At 38.8% G+C, this 22,718-nt stretch overlaps 2 protein-coding genes across 4 annotated transcripts; one reads left to right on the forward strand and one right to left on the reverse strand.

Annotated features, from left to right (window-relative positions):
- Positions 1-243: 243 nt before the first annotated feature.
- On the reverse strand, positions 244-11,896 carry LOC137272309 (N-glycosylase/DNA lyase-like). Of its 2 annotated transcripts, none has more exons than XM_067804674.1 (6): positions 11,792-11,896; positions 7,207-8,002; positions 4,567-4,711; positions 3,177-3,226; positions 2,569-2,619; positions 244-1,392 (listed from the first exon to the last, which is right to left on the reverse strand). In XM_067804674.1, the coding sequence occupies exons 1-6, from the start codon at positions 11,872-11,874 to the stop codon at positions 1,303-1,305; spliced, it is 1,215 nt and encodes a 404-aa protein (XP_067660775.1). In that variant the 5' UTR covers positions 11,875-11,896; the 3' UTR covers positions 244-1,302. The 2 variants fall into 2 exon arrangements, with proteins under 2 accessions (XP_067660775.1, XP_067660776.1); XM_067804675.1 differs by having other exon boundaries at positions 283-1,392; positions 11,805-11,881.
- Positions 11,897-11,927: 31 nt separating this feature from the next.
- LOC137272308 (leucine-rich repeat and IQ domain-containing protein 3-like) lies at positions 11,928-22,718 on the forward strand. 2 transcript variants are annotated; one of them, XM_067804672.1, is made up of 6 exons: positions 11,928-11,974; positions 14,966-15,458; positions 15,782-16,105; positions 18,641-18,768; positions 20,120-20,351; positions 20,899-22,718. In XM_067804672.1, exons 2-6 carry the CDS (start codon positions 15,081-15,083, stop codon positions 22,180-22,182), a joined length of 2,346 nt encoding a protein of 781 aa, XP_067660773.1. In that variant the 5' UTR covers positions 11,928-11,974; positions 14,966-15,080; the 3' UTR covers positions 22,183-22,718. The 2 variants fall into 2 exon arrangements, with proteins under 2 accessions (XP_067660773.1, XP_067660774.1); XM_067804673.1 differs by lacking the exon at positions 11,928-11,974 and adding an exon at positions 14,340-14,437.

The raw sequence follows: 22,718 nt of genomic DNA on the forward strand, positions 1-22,718 counted from the left end.
TGTATTTAATGTTATATACTTTATACTTGATTTGCTGCACTTATGCATGTGAGTATATATATTTCAAATATGTTTACACAACACATTATAACAAATAATCACAAAGCCTCACTTCAGATGTCACTGAAGATTAACATACACTTCTCAGTTTAAAATAAACTGAATATATCCTTTTGTCTCTCTCAGTGTTTTGGTTCATTAATCACTTGATTGCTTTGCTTGTTTACAAAACTACAAATGCAGTTTATATCTCTGAAATTGGTTTAATAATTACAAATGAGATTTATTTTATCGAATATGCAAATAAAATTTATTTTTAAAAAAACAAGTTACATTAAATCCCAAGCAGAAACTCAAAAATGATTTTACAATGTGGCTCAAACTTAACCTTGCTGTCATTCCCCAAGTGGAATTTTAAATGAATTCCCTGAAAAATACATGACTGATCCAAAAAGAGTCAGACTAAACTTTTTCAAGGGATGTGTAATATATGCTCAGTGGTAAAGATTAACATTGATTAGTTATAGGGATATACATGTAATATGATTGTTTTAAAACTCCTAGCAATGTATAATTACATTTCCTAAACTGTTTGAAGTGCACATACAATCACAACAACAAGCCCTCAAGATCATCAGAAAAACACTCAGTTGGACCAGTGACAGCCGTTATTTCAACAAACGTGTGTATTTGAATCTTTCACCGTAAATGGCATGATTTTTATCAAAAACTTCACATTAGACAGCACAATTCTGTTAGCTACATTCTTTGTACTTTCAATATGATGACATATATTTTTCATGATTTTCTAAACAATAACATAATGCCACGAAAGATTAAGTAGTTGGGATTATTTAAATCAAAGCACTGCATCCATTATGCATGTGTTGATTGGTTTGTTGTATTTTCACACATAAAATCATCAAGTTGGGGATGACTCTTCTTGGAGGTTACGGAAAGGGGCGAGTGGTGACGAATGGTTCACATCCCTAACATTCAGATGATGTCATTACTTGTCCCTTTCTGATGCACCAGATTCTAACTATCTTTCTCGCATCATATATCTCCGATATCTGAATACGCTGCACAGGTCTAGGTAAGTGCATGGATATATATACCCCTTGGATCATAAGTGAGGTAGAGGAGTTGAAAGAGGGGGGTGTTCAATCGGATACAACTGATGGGAAGAGCAGTTGCAGGTGTTGAGGCAGGTTCCTCAGTGAAGATGTGCTGGGCTGAAATGATCCCTAACAGATGGAAGGTCATTCATCTCCAGAACAAGGTGAACTAGGAAGTCTGAAGTCATGTTTTCTTCAACCGTTTAGCTAATGTTGTGCTGTTGGTTCTTGTCTGTGCTGGTCTTTTCGGTTGACTTGGTGATTTTTTGTTTACCTGCATGAATGAAATAAACAAAAATCAAATGTTAGCATCACTGTGTCAAGGAAAACAGAGCCATAAAACTCCCCAAAACAAGCATCCCTAAACCGTGTGGATACATAGCATAAGCTAACTAATGACTGAGTGAATGAATTTAGTTTACGTCACACTCAGCAATATTCCAGCTATATAGCATCATATTTAGGGACTGTATGACCTTGGCCTATAATGACTGAAGTTGGATCAGACAATTCAGTGACTGATCTGAGTAATATTCAGATTCAGATCAGTTTTCGACGAAACACAATCAATCAGTGAGTGAGTTGGGTTTTACGCTGCTTTTAGCCAAAATCTAGAAATTTCATATCAGTGAACACTAGAAATGGACTTCACACATTGTACCCATTAGAGAAATTGAACCTGGGTCTTCAGCATGATGAGCGGACCACAATCAATCAAGTCAGCAACACTGACAACCTGATGCATCTTTCCCCTAGCATAGGCTGCAGGGCACTGGTTAGAGTTGGCACAGTCTTGATATACTGAGGGGAAAAAATAAGGGATCACATGAAAGGGCAAGTGTTCCTTTATTATTTTGCCCAGTTCCTTCACAAGCTTTGCATGAACAAAACTGGCGAAAAATAAAGGAACACTTGTGCTGTCAAGTGATCCCTTATTTTTTTCTCTCTGTATATGATAATCAATGTGGATATTCTAACATCCCTGAAGCCTTGTCATTATGGATTGTGCTAGCTGCTTAAACATAAATGTTTCTCAAGTCTTCAAATGATGGGAATGTTTTATGACTGTCCATGTTTCACAGTTTTCATTCCCCAACATGAGATTCCAAGGCAACTCCTCTGATAGTCTTCACGTATGCCATGTTGATACACCTGTGAAGATCCAGGCTAGACTTGGTTATCAGCAAGACATGATTGTTTTGTGAAGGACCAATAGGATCAAGTGTTCAAGCTTGCTGACTTGGTTGATGCATGTCATTGATCCTGATGAGTAGACTGATGTTCATAATCTTAATCACTGGATTGTCTGCTCCACACTCAATTTTAGGAACATCACCGGGAAATCTGCTGAGTGTGGTGTTGAACAGCAAAGAAAGAAAGACAGATGTCAGTATCTCAAGTATTCACTCCTTAAAGTGTCACTGTCACTATAGTTGCTTAACAAACTCACCTCAGTCTTGCTGACATCCTTAAAGTGCTTCAGATCTGCAGCAAACAGCACCTGTACACACAGATAGTCAGTGAGTGAGTTGGGTTCAATGCTGCTTAGAACATTATTCCTGGTTAGAATCATGGTGTGTCAGCTTCAAGGATGCCTAACGTAATGCAGACATTTGATATAAAAAAACCCACAAGCATGAGTATGGTTCTAAGAATTCTAGAAACAATAAAAAATGGGCATGATTCCAAGACATCTAGAAACAGAATCAAGCCTGTCCATGGATCCGAGAAATCTAGAAACAGAATCAAGCTTGCCCAAGGTTCTAAGAAATCTACAAACAGAATCAAGCATGGGTATTGTTCTAAGAAATGTAGGAACATAATATAGCATGGATATTGTTGTGAGAAAGCTAAGAACTAAAATAACCTCCTCCTATCAGAGCCCTGAAGAAGTCCCCTGTAACCATGGTGAATTTACCTAGTATGCCCAGCCACATCCTCTCCCCACACAGCCCTGAAGTAGTCCCCTGTAACCATGGTGAATTTACTGAGTGTGCACAGCCACATCCTTTCCTCACACAGCCCCGAAAAAGTCCCCTGTAACCATGGTGAACTTACCGAGTGTGCCCAGCCAGCATACTCTCCCCACAGAGCCCTGAAGGAGTCGCCTGTGAAAGAAATGCCAGCTGAATCAAAACTGAAGATCTGGACACAATATAAACAACCGACAGCACAGTCAGCACCATGTTACCTTTACATGATACTCATGAATCATGCAGCACACATGCATTCTAGGCTATAAAACTGACAGTAAGCGTGTCCCACAATCTCTTGTGAAAATGCCACCTCAACAGTACCTGAAAATGCACAGAAATGGCCAGTCATTGTCATTATAGAGGATGGACAATCTCGGAATAGTGTTGCCCAATTTTTCAGGAAGGCCAAAAGCATCATTTCCTGTCACATCAGCAGTTACCGTCAGACAGGGGGCGTTAAATGAGGAGCAAAGGAACATGCCCTAAAACCACCCCTTGACAAGACAACTTCCTGAAAACTGTAGCTCTGAGGAACTTATTTGTCACAGCCCCAGATTTAAAGATGCAATTCTTCAGAGTGACAGGAATTTGGATTTTGAACTCTGCTGTATGAAATAGGTTCAACACGAGAGGGCTGAAGTCAAGACACCCATTCAAAAGCGTGACGATGACAGCTAACCACAGACATTTTCGGTATCAGTGGGATAAGCAATGTCAGAGGTGGGGTAACCAGCAATGCCGTTATGTGATATTTTGTGATGAATCTCGCTTTTGTTTGTGATTCATGGATGAACAACTGTTTGTGTGGTGACGCCGAGGACAGCATTATACAAGAGACAAGGCACAGGAACACGATTCTTATGGAAGTGACTCTATCATGGTCTGGAGAGGGATTTCTTTCAATAGGAGGAGTGATTTGATTCTTGTACAGGGTAATTCGACAGTCCAGTGGTATATGGACGAAACAGAACAGCCACATGTGATTCCAATGGCTCAAAGGGCAGGGTTGGAGCTTTGTGTTTCACGTCCCCATGAACTTCTTGCAACAATAAGGTGTTACAACTTTAGTCTGGGGAGCAAAATCACCAGATCTATCCCCTATCGAACATCTGTGGGATGTGTTAGGGTGCTGAGTGTGTCGGACAATTTTTTGGTAGGTGGCCAGCATGCCTGCAAGGTGTCACGAGTGTATTGCTGCTCATGGTGGAGACACTTTTTACTAAGTATAGCTGACATACTTACCATACAGTTGTTCTGATTAAATTAAGTCAAGGGGTTCCTATATTTTTTGTGCCTAGTACATTAATGATCTCATGCAAAAGCAATCTGACATTATGCATGTAAATCATAAACCTTCATCATAATCCCTACGAGCACTATATATTTCTGGTTTGTTTACCCATCTTTTATGTGTTTACATAAGAATAAGTCAAAACCAATAAATCCATCAAATGATGTGTGTGTAGGGTTACCTATTTCCTTGTAGAGTTTGTCTGTCAGCGACTTGCTGTGCTGTAGTTTCGGGATGTAGTGTCGAGCTGCGATGTGCCACACATGCGTATCTACAGGGATTGATCCTGGCTTGTCCATGGACATCAGACACACACAATCAGCAACCTAAAAAACATATGACATGCATAGTCATCAGACATACATACTACTCAACCTAAATTACATACAACATATGGACATCAGACACACACCATCAGCAACCTAAGAATAAACAACATACATCAGACATACATAGTACCTAACCTACATACATACAAAATACATACATACATGGACATCAGATATATGTAGTCCGTAAATGAAAATACATATGAAGTAGATGCATATCAAATATATCCAGTCCGCCACCTACAATACACATGGCATGCATGGACATCAGACATATGCTGTACACAACCTAAAATGCATACAACAATCATATACATCAGACATACATAGCCCGTTGCCTAAAATACATCTGATATGCAGAGACTGGGAAAGAGAAGTTTGACAATGGGTCATTTTCAGGATTATTAGCCATTTTCTGAATTTAGCATGGGACACTGCCCTTGTATCAATAGTAAACTTCAAAATTTCAATGGACCATTTATTATTCTAATGAGCAAAATGGCACAAAATGATGCAAAAATGTGCATACACACAAATGTAGAAAACGGATGAAGCAAAAAAGTTCACTGCATCACTGCATCCACATCATCGAGAAGAATGCACTACATTATTTATTGTACCCATAACACATCTATGACTTTGTAAAGTCGTTGGCTGTTTCTTTCTGAGCAGTTACAAGCATCGTTTCATACCCATGATCAATGATTCATTCCAGGATCTCAAGAAATTATTCAAAGGTACTGTTCTCTGCAGTGTTACTTCATAGGAGCCTTGTTCTGCCTGCAAGGACCCTTAGAAATAATATTTATGGGTCACTGGAAACCTAATGTTTTTGAGACAAGGTAAAACCCTTCAGAGACATAAGTAGTCTGCAACCTACACAAGAGATAAGACATGTAACTGTAAGACATCAGACAAGTAGTCCACAACCTATAGAAAATACGACGAAAATAGATATCCGACATGTATAGAATGCAACCTAGTGGTGTTCCAAAGATCAAAAATAATCAAAAATTGATCAAAAGAAGACTTCAAAATAATCACTGAATTTTTTATTAATTTGAATATTGCAGTTTTTGTATAGCACACTTTGATGAATTAAACTAACAATCAAATCTGATGAATAATCACAAATGAACATTTGCTCAACAGCGTAAAGCTATGTGCATTGTATTCATAGTTTCGTATTCATCACTATGATAAATATTTCTAGTGTTCCCCCGTAGGCACATTTAGGAGGGCGCACCGCCCTGCCCTTTTTATTTTGTGCCCTGCCCTTTTATTCACCCCAATCGCAGTTGTTTACTATGATGAGTGTGTATTTTGAAGATTTGAAATGTTTTTTCACATTCTAATCTTGAAATACAAACTGAGAAGAGTAAAAACAAACTTTACAATTGAAATTATGAGACAATTTGACTTCTTATACATTTTGTTGTTTTTCAATAATCCTCACCAACATGCCCTTTGAGGTTATGAAGTGCCCTTTTCCATGAATTTACCCTGTCCTTTCTGAACCCTAGGGGGAACACTAATTTCTGTAACCTTTCCATGAATATATTTTACAAATTATATCTATCATGAACATAATGAGATACACTGATAAATATTTCTTTTGCAAGCATGCATTTTATTGCATGACAGTGCTAGTTATAAACAACATTAACTGGAAAAACCGGGAGAAAAACTCTTAAAATTGTTGATTACATTTAAAACCCACATATTTTGACTGTAATTGATAATTGTTCACCACAAGGCTAACAATAATCAATAGTGGATTTGGTTTCTAATTCCCATGCAATCCATCAAACACACAACCCAGACGATGTCATACCTCTGTCTGCAGAGACATTCTTCATGTTCATACCAGACCCAGGAAGGTCCTGGGGTAGAATAAGCCTTCAGCAACCCATGCTTGCCATAAAAGGCGACAATGCTTGTCATAAGAGGTGACTGATGGGATTGGGTGGTCAGGCTCACGTCATTGGTTCCCAATTGCGCAGATCGATGATCATGTTGTTGGTCACTGGATTGTCTGGTCCAGACTCGATTATTTACAGAGCGCCGCCATATAGCTGGAATATTGCTGAGTGCAGCGTAAAACTAAACTCACTCACTCACTCATGTTCAGAATACATAAATTACAAATCAGATTACGCAGTCTGTTGTGTACACACTATTTATCAAACTACACAGATTTCAGAAATATGCAGTTTGTAGCCTCCGTGTACAAAATGATTCATCTTGTTTCAGCTTTCAAAACCATGCATATCCTGGGTCCTCTAAAATGTTTTGTGTTTTATATCTGTCTGTTTGACAATCCAGGGGAAGCTTTGCTTATATTTTTGTCAAAAAGATATTTATAAAAATTGGTAAACTGGATGTTTGAAATAACAACAGTTTTCTTTTTAAAGCTTTGACCAAACATATTTTCTGTTACATTACAGAAACTGCAGGTGCCTTTGAATGACTTAATACCCACTGAGTCTCACCTTGGCTCCAACGCCACACAACTTCATCAGTTCTCTCTTCGTATCCTCATATGGCATATTCCTCAGGGAGTAGAGCCATTCCTCAGAATGGTTTTCACATATGTACTTTGCTGTCACATTAATGTACTTAGCCCTGTACCCAAACCCAAGCTCCCGCAACTTTGCCTCAACCCCAGAGGCAGCTAGTGCTGAAATTTGTGGGAAGGAGTGATACGATTTCCCATCAACCTCTGTAATCTCCTTACCATACTCATCACACAGCTTCTCGACCATCGAGCTGCTCCGACTAATATGGTTGTTGGAGGAACAGATAAAGGAGAACAAATTTTCTACTGGATCTTGACGTAACATTCGGATTCCTTGAAAAGAAGATGAAATTTTTTTGAAATTGTGATCAGCTGCTGACCATGACTTGTAAAGTTTGCCAAGGTTGACACTCAATTGAAAATAATCACGAAGAACACTTTCATAAACATTCTCGGGGCTGAAAAACAGTTCTTCCTTCACTTTAACTTTATGTGTATTGTTAGTATTTAGACTTATATTCCCATCACTGTCACCCATTTCACCAGGGCATTCCACTTTGATACTTGGTAGATCTGACTTTTCAGTAAGGTGGAAGCTCCTTCTAGATTCTGATTTTATCTGTGTTTGGAGGCTTTGATCAGATTTGAATGCATCGGGTTGGATTTGTCGAGGGAACACCTGGTAATAAATGTTTGATGCATCCTGCTTCAGCCTCCATACCTGGCTTCCAATCACCCCTGTCCACACACCTGGGGTCACCTCCTTCCACCTGCAATAATCATCAATAGATACAGGGTGTTAATCAAGGGAGCAAACTGTACATGGACTTGTATTGCAGAAAATACATAGGTCCAAGACTCACTCACTAATAGCCATCTACATATACATTTGTTTATGTACACATGGTCCTTGACTTCTTGTTGCCAAATGCTACCTGCTGACCTATCTCCACCGATTAAAACAGAGTTTGTGAGTGCTGTCTTTGATAATCAAATGCTATATGGCTCTCATCATCAAAACAAATCAAGTGAAAACTGCACCTACAAGCTAAAATGGAACCTTGCCCACAGCATATGTGAATCAGTTGGGTTTTTTTGTCTTAAGAAACAAACAACACAGTTTGCTTTGTATTGTCTTTACATGATGAATGAGGTTCTACAGCACGTTGATCACTGACACTGATTGTCAATAACACATACATTTTATCACAGAAATTTATCTAATTGTTACTATCAACATAATGAAAAGAGGGTGTCATTTTAAATTCAGCTTCGGACATTCATGTTATGCTGAGGTGGCATTTTGACTAAGTACTCACATAGTCCTTGAATCATAATATTTTCTCCTCTTCCGAATGAATTTTGTTGTAACACAATATATCCCAAGTCTAGATTTTCATCAGGTTTGCAATCTCTCTATTCACCAGGGGCCCTTTGCAGTTTATATGTATTCAATCCCACGGATCAGAGACAGTTGTTTGCCTCTAAAGAAGCCCCAGTTGGGTGCTAGAGTGTGACAACTGTCCATGACAGAGGCCCCTACTCCAGGTCACAAAACCAATAAACTGAGCGACGTTCCTGAATGACGCACTTAACTGGGTGCACTTTTTCAGGCTCAACTGGGCTCAACTGACTTTGTTAATTTGTGACATAATTAGTGGATGTTCTATCAGGACCATGAGCAGCATCACAGTTGATGTATGCTTGCTTAACAGGCCATTTGCACAGAAGTGAGGCAGAAGTACAAAAAATGTAAACAAACCACTGCACCTCACTCTGTCATGCCCTTCCCATTCGTTTGTCTTCACCATTATTTCTTGGACTGTACAGGCAAGTTCCAGGCAAATCGAAATATGTTTCAACTGAATAATAATAGGATAACACTGCCATGAGGAAGGTCTAACCCTAAGTATGCACTGGAAAGGGCCCCTAACCCTATGGAATCAGAAAGGACCAGAAAAGGTGCTATACCCTAACCCTATGGTTCGTACAGGTTCCCTAACCCTAATCCCTAACCCTAAGGATTGTAAAAGTTCCCTAACCCCAAACCCTAACCCTAAGGACTGTAAAGGTTCCCTAACCCTTGTGTCATTAGCCCACTTTTGGATTTTGTTCAGGCAGAGTTGCAGTTGTGTTTTTATTGTGCGCAATTATGTGCATGTTGTTACATGAAAATGTGAAACATTGAAATCATCCACGAAAGGGACCATCAACACGACTGTTCAAGATATTAGTGAGGCTGTTAAATTTTCATGCTAAAAAGTGTGACAGACTGGATGCTGCCCTGGAAAGAGTTCTGCCCGAATCCCCTCTTAACCTTCATTCCTGCCACATCATATAACACCAGAATATATATTTCTCATGGAAAGACTTCCTTCCGAATCCTGTCTTAATTTTTATTCTTGTCAAATCATATCTCTACAACATAATATATTCCTCACCTGATAACAATGAGTTGTAACGTCTATTTAATTGTATATTAACATACTGAAAGACATATCCAGCTTATAAAAATGTCCCTCAAAGACATTTTTCCTCACTGTCGAAATTTCGGGAAGATACGGGCGGAAGTCTTACCTTTCTCATCTGCTAAGTATTAGTTAAAGGGGCACTGATGCGGAGCAATTTCCGTGGACTGGTGTAAACTTTTGTTATTGTTTTTCTCCAGTGAGTACCCGGATGATATCCCAGAATTCATGACTGGTTCGTGACCTCTGCTGCGCAGTCCGTATGTGCAACTGATAGTTTAATTATAGACAGATCAACTGAGGTGAAGTCATTTTTACTTCATTACAAATGTATTATGAAAACAAATGAAACACTTTGAAGATTAATCATCTGCCAGTGGTAGAAATGGTAAAAAACTATTAGGACGGGAAAATACCGAAGCCAATGTACGTCTCTATATTTTGTCTCATAACCCTAATTAGTTTATTGTCGTATTTGTATGATTTTGAAAATTAGTAAAAGAACACACGGTCTGCTTATATTCATAGTAAATTTCTAACATAACAGCAACATTTATACATTGTATAGATTGCCAATGTGGATCCTATTTCACACACATACGCGATCTAGTGTGTGTTTTCTGTCATATCGATTCTGCTGAATGCTACAACAAATAGATTAAAACAAAATGCAAATAATGAATGTAAAACAGACTAATTTTATAGCAACAATGTCAGGCTACTACCTTGCTCAGGAATGTATCCATCAATATCCACGTAAAAGAAATCACTTACATGCACATATTACATAACATACAATACATTTGCCATTACAGACTTTAATTCATAATGTTGAGTATTTACTCCAGACAGGAGAAATGCCAAATGGGAACCTTTGTTGAGTAACCGCAGTGGTGTTACTACTAATTATACCTGTTATAAATTCATTAATTGACCATCCGGAGAATGATGACAAATAACACGTGTGGGTTTACACCATCAAACGCGAGTTACAGCAAGGAAGATGTAATCTCTGTGTCGCATGCAGCCTGAAAACACTTACGGGCCAAAACTGTTTTGAGGATACCAACGGAATTTCGTTACATAAGTAATACATACAGGCATTTGCTGTGTACTTGGGTAAATAGGTGAAATAAGGGGGGTTTTTTTTACGTAAGAAAATTTTCAGATTTCTCTACCAAAGGCAAAGTCGTCGTTTATTGTTTACGAATTCAAATAAATCAACTGTGTGTTTTTATTATCATAAGTAATAAACCATTGTAGCTACCATAGCTATCAAAATTTACGTATGATATTTGCTATCACAGCTGAACCAACACTCAAAATTACCTAAATATGAAGCTTTGCAATCTTCCGGAGTGAAACAAATGGCTTGCTACGTGCCTGTAGACATCATATTTTCATGTAACAAATTGATTAAATATCGAGGTTAAAAACAGAGAAATAGGATCAAATTGAGTAACTATACCATCCAAGTATCCGAAAAAAACTACACTGCTGGGATATTTTGTAACGATCAGACAAGGAATGCCATGGATATTTTTAAATAATGGCATATGATGGGCATCCGGCCTCCTGACCCTTTTGGGTGAAGAAATTCTGCTAATATGGACAGGAGCCCAGTTCCTTTGTCCGTCACGGTCGAAGGAGCGGGCGCTGACCAATCTGCAGTTTGGTTCCGTAAATTAGACCGTTGGCGAGAAACATTATTCGCTCCGCATCAGTGCCCCTTTAACATGTTTCCTTCATTGTATTTGAACATACTGAAATTGAAAGGCATATCCAACTTCTAAAAATGCCTCTCAAAGGAATACTTCCTCGTCGTTTTAATTAAGGGGGATACGGTTGGAAGTGTTCCCATATGTGGTTTGTTTAAAAACTGAGATATGAACTGAGGATATATGCCCCTCAATTCAAATTCATGACATGAATTATGTACACCTGGCTTTCATTCTCATCATGATTCACGATAACAATAACGATGTCCTATCGTACCTGGCTTATTCCGATACGACAGCAAGCAATGAAAGGATGAATGTGTTATTTACTTGGTTAAATACACTTTTAACGACAACCAACCAACCAACCAACCTGAAAGACTGACCGCATTTTAGAGTAAGGTCAAGGCGAAGTTCCGACAGAGCACATGGCATTATCCTCCAAGCGCTCGACATTTTGTTTACGTTATTACTCCCCTTTGATAATTTCCGCTTCCGCTGTCAATGGCAACGTTTACAAAATGGCGTCTTTCTAAATGGATACTATGATCACAAAGTAAGTAAAAAAAGGTTACTTTTTATTGTTGTCATTTCATTGCTTTATTTTGACATGTGCGGTATCTGCACGTTGTAGTCCTATCAAATATGACTTATAAAGTTAAGTCATTGGAATTGTTGATTTATCTATATGAATAGGATAAAAAGGTTCAGTGCCCCCTTAGAGACGTAGGGCCCGAGACGTAACCATACAATTCTCATTAATTGTAAGGTAGGTAAGCGTATTTGCTCTGTTAGCAGAATATATTATTCACACTTTAAACTACTTCAAACTAAGAAAACAAAATATAATCACTACCTGAATCACTGTTAATGTTCCGGCATGTTTAGTAATTCTTTTGAATTTTGGGTGTCTACACACAAACACTGAACTAATGATACTGCTCATGTGCTTAATCAGATTGTGTTGTAATAATGCAAATAGGGGTAGCAAACCTGGTTCCTCTTTGGTGCTTTAAAAATAATACAACATTAAATGTGATGATATTTCTGCCCTAAAACAGTCATACTTTAACAGCAGAAAATATTTTATACAACAGAAGCGCTAAAATGTTTGGATATGGTTACATACACTGGTACCACTAAGCATATTTTCTGTGCAATTGGAAGGAAGGTTAGGGTTAGCAGGGCAATCTAGGGTAAGGGTTAGACTCCTGTATACAACAACCATAGCTAAAACAATGGTACCAGTTTAAGTAAAGTGTTCCAAATATTTTAATTCCGCTTTCAAATTACAAATCTGTACCCTCTGTAAAGTCACCTTGCTGGTAAGCATTTACAGTATCAGACTGAAATGGTCTACTTTAAAATAATATTGATATATTATACTAACATAAAATGTAGACAAGACAAGTTTAACCAATCCTGGATGTTCTGTATGGGGCAGGCTGAAAAGCTGCAGGTAATGGATGTGTGATACAAGGAGGTGTTAAAAGGTGGCCCATTGTCTGCATTAATAGAGATGAAACAAGGACATTTTAGCTAAGTACATAAATGCGATGAGATTATAATAATAATTATAAACCTCACTTCACCTAATCACTGTATGTTCAAGACAAAACCAGTCCTTAATCATGATAATCAGAATAAGAAAATTACGTAATAATATGTTTATATTAATTACCGTGTCACAGTGTATCTTTTTAACCATCTATCATAATTGAATTCATTAAATTGATCTGTTAAAACAGAATGAGACATTACTGACAGTTAGACATAGACAGCTTCTTCTTCCAGTCAGTAAACTTAGAGTTAGATAGTAACTGAAACAGTTTGAATTTGTCACTTTTTTCATTCCATTGAAGCAATTCTTTTTGATCTCAACATGTAGGGGAACAGTTTATCAATAATTCCACAATTCTCAGTGTTGCCTCCCTTTGGTGTTCTTTACACCTATGATCAAGGACTTGAATCCCTGGTACAACCATACACTGATGCTTATGGATTTCACCAATGGTGTAATTTTCTATAATCTATATCAATGGGGAATTTCCTTTCCCATAAAGTGGACATACCAAGACATAATCTCACCCACTCACACCCCAAATTCACTACTATGACTTTGTTGATTGTGATGCTGTATCCTGGTGTCACTGAATGGTACACATAATATCAACCACTGGTTTGGGTATATATTTACAGTCGAAATTGATATTGTTAGAAGACTGTTGGCTGTGGCATAAAATAACATGCAAGTCTGATAATAACTCACAAATTGTAAATAGTCAGTGAAATGAACAAATACTGAGATTAATTAAATGGACTTACTTATGTTATAGATACTAAGTGGTAACAGCATAGATCATGAGACAAGTAATCAGTGGGTGATTCATCCCTTGGACTCTGTTCCCAGCAACCCAGGGTTGGACCAATCATGTAAGCACCAGTCCCCCGTGCAGACTGTAGCATTATTCAGAGATAAACAGACATCAGATTACAAGCTTGGCTTTTCTATACGGAACACTTTCTCCTGTTTACCTAAGCATTTAGATCAGACCCTTGTGAGATGGAGACCTTACTGTGTGTTAATGTGTATGGTAAATAATCAGTTTACACTGTGAGAGGCTTAGGTTCAACTTGGACGCTTACCAAGTCAGGTTTAGAATTGTTTCCTGAGCTGATATATGTTGACAGGTTTGCTGTGGCTTGCTGCGGTTGATGTATTGCCAAGTCAATTTAAGTATTTAGTGAGCAGCTATATGTTCATGTGTGTGTTGTGATGGTCATATAGGTTTTTGGCTTATCATGGTTGGCAGATTACCAAGGTAGGACAAGAACTGTTTACTGAACAAATGTATGTTTATGTAAAAGGCTTTTTTTATGTGTGCAACAATGGAACGCTCAAGTTGGAGGTATGTGAGATCAGGTAACATGTCTGTCTAACAATTTGCACATTAGTTGTGTGTTTCACAACAGAGGGGACACAAGATAGCTTTTCATAGCCAAATGTTAGAGACAAATGGTGAGGTGAAATAGGCTTCAATGTTGTACTTTGGAATATTTCACTCATATGATGACATGCATGTGTGCGTGCATGTGGCTGCTAGCCCAGACTTAAGCTGTGTTAATGTCTTACTGAGAGACTGTGCCACAGTTAAGCATGAATACCTCACTCAGACACATTATACGGACACAGAGCCAACCAGTACTGTTGTACTCACTAATGCTGAGTGCCAGACAGGGAGCAACAAGTACCATGTTTTAACATCTTTTGGTATGACATCATCGGGCTGGGGATCGAACTCATGACCTTCCACTCTCTGGGTGGACGTTCTAACCACTACACCACATAGGTGGTCAGAGACAAATTGAGGTTATGGATCAAAGTGTGAATTATGTATAAAAGAGGCAGATTCATGATGTTTAAATAGAAATTTGGTCAGATTCAAGGAATACCTTATTGTCTAGTCCCTGGTACACCACTTGAGATAGGGGAGGGTAGATGGACAACTCGTATGATTCATTCATTGAAAGAATCATTATTTTTCAGATAAAACAGTAACCACTGCTGTCCTGATGCTCCCTTGGAAGGGTTAAGCAGGTGTGTGTACAGAAGCTATGTGGTGACAGCTCCACTGAGTTCATAGACTGAAGAAACAGTCATCATGGTCAGCATACCAGACTGGGCCAGGTTCTCACGCCTGCATGACATTCAGTTCAACAAGAATGACCCCAACTCCCATCTACAGAAGTACTACAAACAACGTGAAGAGGAGGCAATCCGACAGGCACAGCGGCATGGATACTTCATTGTGCCCGAGGAGAAGTTCATTCTGGAACATTGCAGAGCTGCTAACAAGAAGGCTAAGAAGCTGAGTCAGCTGTTTTTCGTGCAGTTAAATGGACTTCATTTGCGGAAAGTTGGTGAAATCAGCATGTGTTTGAATCTCCAGATATGTAACCTTAGCAACAACTTCCTCTCCAAGATAGATCCCCTAGTTGGATGTCGTCAACTTGTCAAGCTGGATCTCCATAGCAACCAGGTTTGAATGTGTAATTTTTGTTTAATAGTACAGAATTTATGTTTAGTAACACCATTAGACCAGGCCTTTTAAGACTCAGTTTCATTCATAATTCACAGACATTTTTGGTGTTTAATTAATAATACTGTCAACAAAGATATTTGACAAGACATGAGATTCTGTTTCTTCATTAAGCGTGTTGAAGGAAAAGCATTATTCGTTACGGATAATGGATTATGTATTACACCTTCTTTCTTCATTATATTTTGATGTGTGCACCACTGCACACATCAAAGCATCTGCCTGTGTTTAACACTTTCATGAATTCTTATTAACTATTTCAGCTGTCTAGTATACCTGGAATGGCATTCTGGTCTGGCTTTCGCAGACTAAAATTCCTGCATCTCCATGACAACCCAGTAGGCAAGTTTGAAACAATTCACAGCCTGGGGACCTGTCCTTGTCTGATTGCCTTGACCCTGTATGACACTCCTCTCAGTCTCCGCAAGAACTATCGACATCATGTAGTCAACTCTGTGTGGACCCTGCGCGTCCTCGACCACCATGTTGTGTCTGATGAAGAGATCATTGAGGATTCCAACTTCGGGGGGATGTTTGCCACAATGCATCCATCCTTGTACATCGAGCTGTGTCTCCCGGGAATGGAGGTAGGATTTTCCATGTGAATCAAAACCAGATTATTGTTTTAGCCGATGAATATTTACTAACTCATCATTCATTTAGGAGATAAACATCATGTGTTGGCCAATTTCCGGGTGTTATTGAGTATTTGAAGCACGGGAATGCATTTGGAAACGACGGCATCAGCCGGAGGTTTCAAATGAAATATTCCCGTGCTTCAAATACTCAATAACACCCGGAAATTGGCCAACACATGATGTTTATCGACATTGTAAACACAAAAGTAAACCAAAGGGGTTTTACTGTCTCCACTTGTTGACATCGAGAACAAGTACAGCAGTGAAGTGTCATCAGCTGGCCGTTTCAGCTGGTTCCCATGGTAGCATCTGGAGTTGCTCATTTGTGACGTCATTCTAACTTTACGTCACAATATGATTTGAATGACGTCACCACTGTTGATGACGCAACAAAACAATTGTTTGCGAGGTTTCTACGTGTCAGTACGCAGTAAATAGTCTTGCAGTTTCCGGGAATCTAATACCATATGATCATGTTTTTCAACCAATCAGATTACAGAACACAGTGACTTTTGGTTTACAATTTGTGTTTGGGTGGTATTTTGGGGGGTATTTGATATATTTTAGCAGCAGTGGTTTGTCATGCTGAAGACCCAGATTTGATTCCCCACAATGGTACAGTGTGTGAACCCCATTTCTGATGTCCTAAGGATATTGCTGGAATATTGCTGGAATATTGCTGGAATAAATTTCTGGAATATTTCTAAAAACCATATTCACTCACGCAGTGATATATTTTATCTCCTGTGGATCCCAGTCCAAAGATGTTGATTGCATTCTATTGGTGATGTTGACACATAATGTATATAACACCTCTGAAATACTGGTGAAGTATTTAGTTATGTATTTTCTGTTTATATGCATCAGTTCCAATCTGTATCAAATATTAACGTCAATTGAGTCATATTGCGTCATAAAAGTTACAATTCAGTGGAACTTTCTTGATAATGGTGTTAGCATGTACACCAAAATGTCTCATCCTGCCAGCTTCCAGATGATACTTAATGAAGTAATTGTAAATCTAAAGGTGTGACCTGTATTGAAGATGAATTCATTGTGCTGTTCATTTGTAAATGCTATTCACAACTAAGAGAGAGGTATATTTCAACAAATGTTTTCAAGAATACTAATGTAGACACCGTAAAATCTGTTGCTTTGTGTCTTCTTTATGTTAATAGGATTATTATAAACACACTTGAATGATCACTGTGCCACTGATTACATTGAAATTTTATTTTGACCAACCAATTGTTGGTCAATAAACCTAGATTGGTTACTCAGGTCTTACAAAAACCTGTCTCATTTTCAGGAATTGGTTACATATTATGTACAGTTAGTCTGGTTTACCAATTAATAATTAAATTTTTATCGTGTTCATTACAATTCTGGTGATCTGATTGGTTAACTGGGAACATTTCTTTTGATTTCATTTCTCAAAGAAACTAAAACAATAAACCATGCCCACTGAACTGGACTACTTTCGGACTCAAAAGTCAGGAAATACCTTTACACAGCGAGGGAATTCCCTTGCACTCGCGTACCTTAATGAACTTTAGATAAACATTGAAGTGATAAGTTGTGGTTAACATAAACAAACAACTCAAAATTATCAAAATTATATTGGTTAGAGGTCTTACAAAAACCTGTCTCATTTTCAGAAATTGGTTACGTATGATGTACAGTTAGTCTGGTTTACCATTTAGTGATTCCACTATTTATAATGAACATGAGTATCATCATGAAGGTAAAGAAGTTATGCTGTAATGTTCAGTAATGTTTATACACTATGAAATTGTAAACCCGGGTGTACTGGTTTCAGTGAAAAGGGCAGGATTTGCATGTGTTTATTCACTGATAACATCCTTTTTTATTTTTGCAAACAGAATGCAGGATGTTCATACAGGTTCCAGATTCTTAGGATTTCAGTGTTCAGTAGTATTTTGTTTTAGGAGTTTTTGATTACACTCTCTCAGATACTAGGTAATATTTTACTGCTGCTTCAGAAATACCTAGGCCTCCATAGATTTGCTGACCATGTGTTATTTTAGAGGTAGCTTATTCATGCCTTTCTATCACGCTTGGCAACGTCTCAGTGGTTCACATGCGTGGTGGTGGGGTAGCCTAGTAGTTAAAAAGAGTTCACTTTTGATGCTGAAGACACAGGTTTGATTCCCCACATGGGTACAGTGTGTGTAGCCCATTTCTGGTGTCCCCCAGTGATATTTGCTGGAATATTGCTAAAACTGGTGTAAAACTCACTTACTCACACTTGTCACAATATGGCAGACACACTGCTGATGTGACAATAAATGTTAACTCACACATTCATTCTCTCAGATGGTCAATCTGAGTTTTATTTTAAATTCTTCTAGAATTAAGCAGAAGGTGGTTCAGAGGTAAAGAGGTTTCCAGTAAAATGGTCTTGGTTTTGCCATGACATGTTGTTTACTTACTGTAACTCATTTTGTGTTGGTGATGTTGCAGGAAAACACGTATGAGGATGAGGTGTGGTTGATGCAGCACATTGAGGCTCGCATCAATGTCATCCAGGCCCACCGCTCCCCCGTCCTCATCATACAGCGTTACTACCGCGGATACATCTCACGGAAAAGGTGACCATTGTTGGTTCAAACTGGACATACTTCTTTCTTAACACTGAGATGTATGAGGTTATTCACAGCATGTGCAAATGTCTACAAAGTTCTATAGTCACAATTATGAATGAATCTAGTTCCATCCACTGCTTTTATCTTATTCTTTTTGTTTAACAATATTCACACATTTGTCATCATCAAGGTGTGCCTAAGATACACTCAGTAAGAAACTATGGCCTTTAATATGTTATATCAGTGTCTGTTATAATGTCAGATTATATGGTCTGAAAGGTCGGCAAATAAAATTTGTATTATTAAGGGATTGGGAAAGGCAGGGGTCATTTGCCATTTTACACATTAGAATGAAAAATGGCCCATTAAAATTTTGAAGTTTACTATTGATACAAGGGCCGTGGCCCATTCAAAATTCAGGATGTGGCTAATAATCTTGAAAATGGCCCAATGTCAAAAGTTCTCTTTCCCAATCCCAGATTATCCCAAATTATTTTGGTCCTAATTTCAATCAAGTGGTAACATAATCTTTCTAAAATTAAGGTAGATATGACTGAAGAACTGTTCACATTCATGTGGTTTAGTTTCCCATAACCATTTGTTCAAACAGGAACTTGTACTGATTTTGATTCCTCTTTTGTCATTCTGATCCCTAATTTTTGTCAGTCACTGACCTACACATGCGGCAAGTAGAGAGTAATGTCAATGGCTCCGATTTCTCGAAACTAACTTAAGTTTTTACTCAAGTTTCAAACTAAGTTTTACAATTTGAAACAGTTGAAATATTAACTCAACTGCATTTTTAAATAAAAAAGCCTTAACAACTTAAGAAATCTATCCACCATCCATCTTAAACTTTGATATTTATTTCAGTTCATTCTAGGATATGCATTTCTGGCATTTTCTCAAATTTGGTTAAAAATCACACTTAAATCTAGTTAAGTTTGTTTCGAGAAATCGGGGTATGGTCATTGGTTCTAAGTTCCTTTGCTGGTGTGGTGGTATGACACTCCCCAGTCTCCACAACAAATACCTGCATCTTGTCATCAGGTATGAACTTTATGTCTGTTTAGTACCAAACGTTATGAAGGAGAACCTTTTGGGGGAATGTTACAACAGGTGCTGAGATCACATAACGTCCGTTATTGTATAATGTGACAACTGATAACATAGATTAAATGCCTGGAATATTGCTGACTGCAGCATTTATCAACATTCGCTCGCTCGCTCGACCACTCACTCACTCACTCACTCACTCACTCACTCACTCACTCACTCACTCACTCACTCACTCACTCACACACTCACTCACTCACTCACTCACTCACTCACTCACTCACTCACATGCCTTCTTCAGACACAGTCTTGGTATTCAGCGTCACATCAAGAAGGGCATGCAAGCTACATCCTCCGAGCTCCTCCCACCTCCGCCATCTACACCCATGAACAATGCTGCACGGAGCTTGCAGGACCTGGGGCCTGATGGGATATCTATGGACTATGATACCTATATGAAACATCGCCGGCCAGGATCCAACATACACAGCGAAACCACAGTAGCCTCATTCCCCCACCAGTCAGTTGTTGGGGTATGTCTTTCCTATATTACATATGTTCTTACCACTTACCCTGACTCCGGGCTCTAGGATAATGATATATCATAAAATATTGGTGACTTTGAGAACTGTACTATTACAATTCTGTTTGGAATCAGACTCTTGTAGCTGATACTACTACATAAGTGCATAAAGAAGGGTGTGCAACCCCCACCCCTTTTGTCCTGAAAGTTTTTTAAATGACAGTTGGAACTCATGACAATGGCCAAGAATGAACTGTGCTCCCCCCTCATTCAAGCTGTACCTGCTCCTGTAATATTAGAAAAATGCAGTTCAGGTATTAAAGCTGTTCAGATGTGCATAATGCAGTTCAAATGTGCATACTGCGGATCAAATGTTTATGGCAGTGAAACTCAGAATGCACCAGAGCAATTTCCATTTATCAAATATTAGCTGACCTCAAAAATAAATAGAGAACCAACAGTAGTTATTTTAAGCAATGTAACCTGCTGAATAATATCCTAAATTGTCTTGAAGTTGAAAATAATCTGTTGCTATAATAGTGGTAGTACACTTGCAGAGTCTTGATGACCAAGGGGAGGCGTCAGCTGCTGGACTGGGAAACATGACAGAGTCTCCTCACAAGAAGACAAACATTGTCATTAACCTTGCTAAACTCCAAAGTGGGACATTCCAGAGTCTGCAGGAAGATGCAGTTGCCATAGAAACCATCTTCTCAATGGATGGCCATGACAGAAGCACTTATACAGAATCTGTCCGCAGACCAAGAAGGAAGAAGAAACAGGACAAGCCAAGGAAGGTGAAAAGTGTCAAGCAGTTCTTTGGCCCCATGGTTGAGACAGCAGAGGAGGAGGATCAGGTAGAAGTGGGGGAGGATGACTCTCCAATCACCCATTACCGTCTCCGTGGCAAGCGGCCAAACTTTCACCTGGTGGACACAACTACGGAAATGATCCTAGAGAGAAAGGAAGCTGGGAGGCAGATTCGTGAGGCAGAAGCTGAACATCACCGCAAGATCATGGACGCTCCTCTCCCCAGAATAGTGTTGCCCAAACACACCACAACAGATCAAAGAATATTTGCAAGAGTCCATGGCACTATGGGACTGTCATGTCTGTTTGCTGTGCAGAAAGCGTACAAGGATCGTGAGAAGGCAGAAAAAGCTGCTGCAAAGATGGAGTTTATCTTAAACATGCGTGAAGAACGAATGCGCGCAAGAGACAGGATAAATATGTATCACGAGGAAAAGAGGAACCAGGCATTGAAGAAAAGAGACAGAGACAGGGTACGCATGTTGGATTCATTAGAAAGGCATGAGCTGCAGAGGTTGAACTACCTTGACAAGCGCCAGGAGATAAAGAACAAGGCAACTGATTTTGCCAAGAGTCACAAAATCGACCGTGGTTTTGTGACAGAGTTCAACAACCAGCACACATCAGTGTCCAATGCCCTGCTACGTCATGACAGGCAGGCCAAGGTGGAGGACCTGGTTCAGTCCAAGAAGTCCTTCGTCCTGGACAAGAAGTGTCAACAAGGAGAGCAACAGGCTATGGTCAGAAAGTTCATGGAACATCGGCAGCTGATGAGACAGAGCGAGACTTCAACCACACGAGCTGCTCTAGGCACAAGGCTGCTCCAGGAGACTAATGAGAGGTTCATAGAAGCTCAACAACGAGTAGCCCATCTGAAGACAAAGAGAGCAACTGTGCAAGCCTTCTATCCCTTGCCACCCAACAATGTCCCGAATTCTGCCACTTCAGCACCTCCTGGCATCAGCAGATGGGAAGCGTCTGCTATACTGTCTGCTGGCAGAATTGGTCGACATCATACCATGGTCACATGATCAAACCTGGAGTTGATCTTACCACCATAGCATGATGCGTCAGTTCAACAGCAGTAATTCCTTCTCAGATGCGAGAAGACTTTTTCAAAGTAAGAGTTGCTGATATTTTGATGAATGTGTTTGTTTATTCTATGATTTTCAAACTGCTGAAGTTCCATAATTGTGCCTAATGCTGTTCAGTATTGCCTACGTTTAAAAAATCTTGCCTTAACTTTGAAGTGTCAACGTTTGAAAATGAAGTTAACTATTTCATGTCACTTATAAAGGAAAGTTGTAATTATTTAAAAGTTCCATAATTTATCTATATTGCAAATGGATTATGATGTGGACCAGCATATCAAAGTTACCATGGTTACTGATATATGTGAGTTCTCACTCATATCAGTAGTCTGAGAACATTTTTACCTATATCCTGATTTCCTCTTCTCGATTTTGTGATACTTTAATCATCTGTTGCAAGCTTTTGTAAACTTTTGTTTAGGTTTGGAGTTTGTTATTTTGTTTTGATAACTTAAATTTTGAATTAAAAAAAAAAA

This window comes from Haliotis asinina, chromosome 2 (assembly GCF_037392515.1).
Source record: "Haliotis asinina isolate JCU_RB_2024 chromosome 2, JCU_Hal_asi_v2, whole genome shotgun sequence".
NCBI lineage: Eukaryota > Metazoa > Mollusca > Gastropoda > Lepetellida > Haliotidae > Haliotis > Haliotis asinina.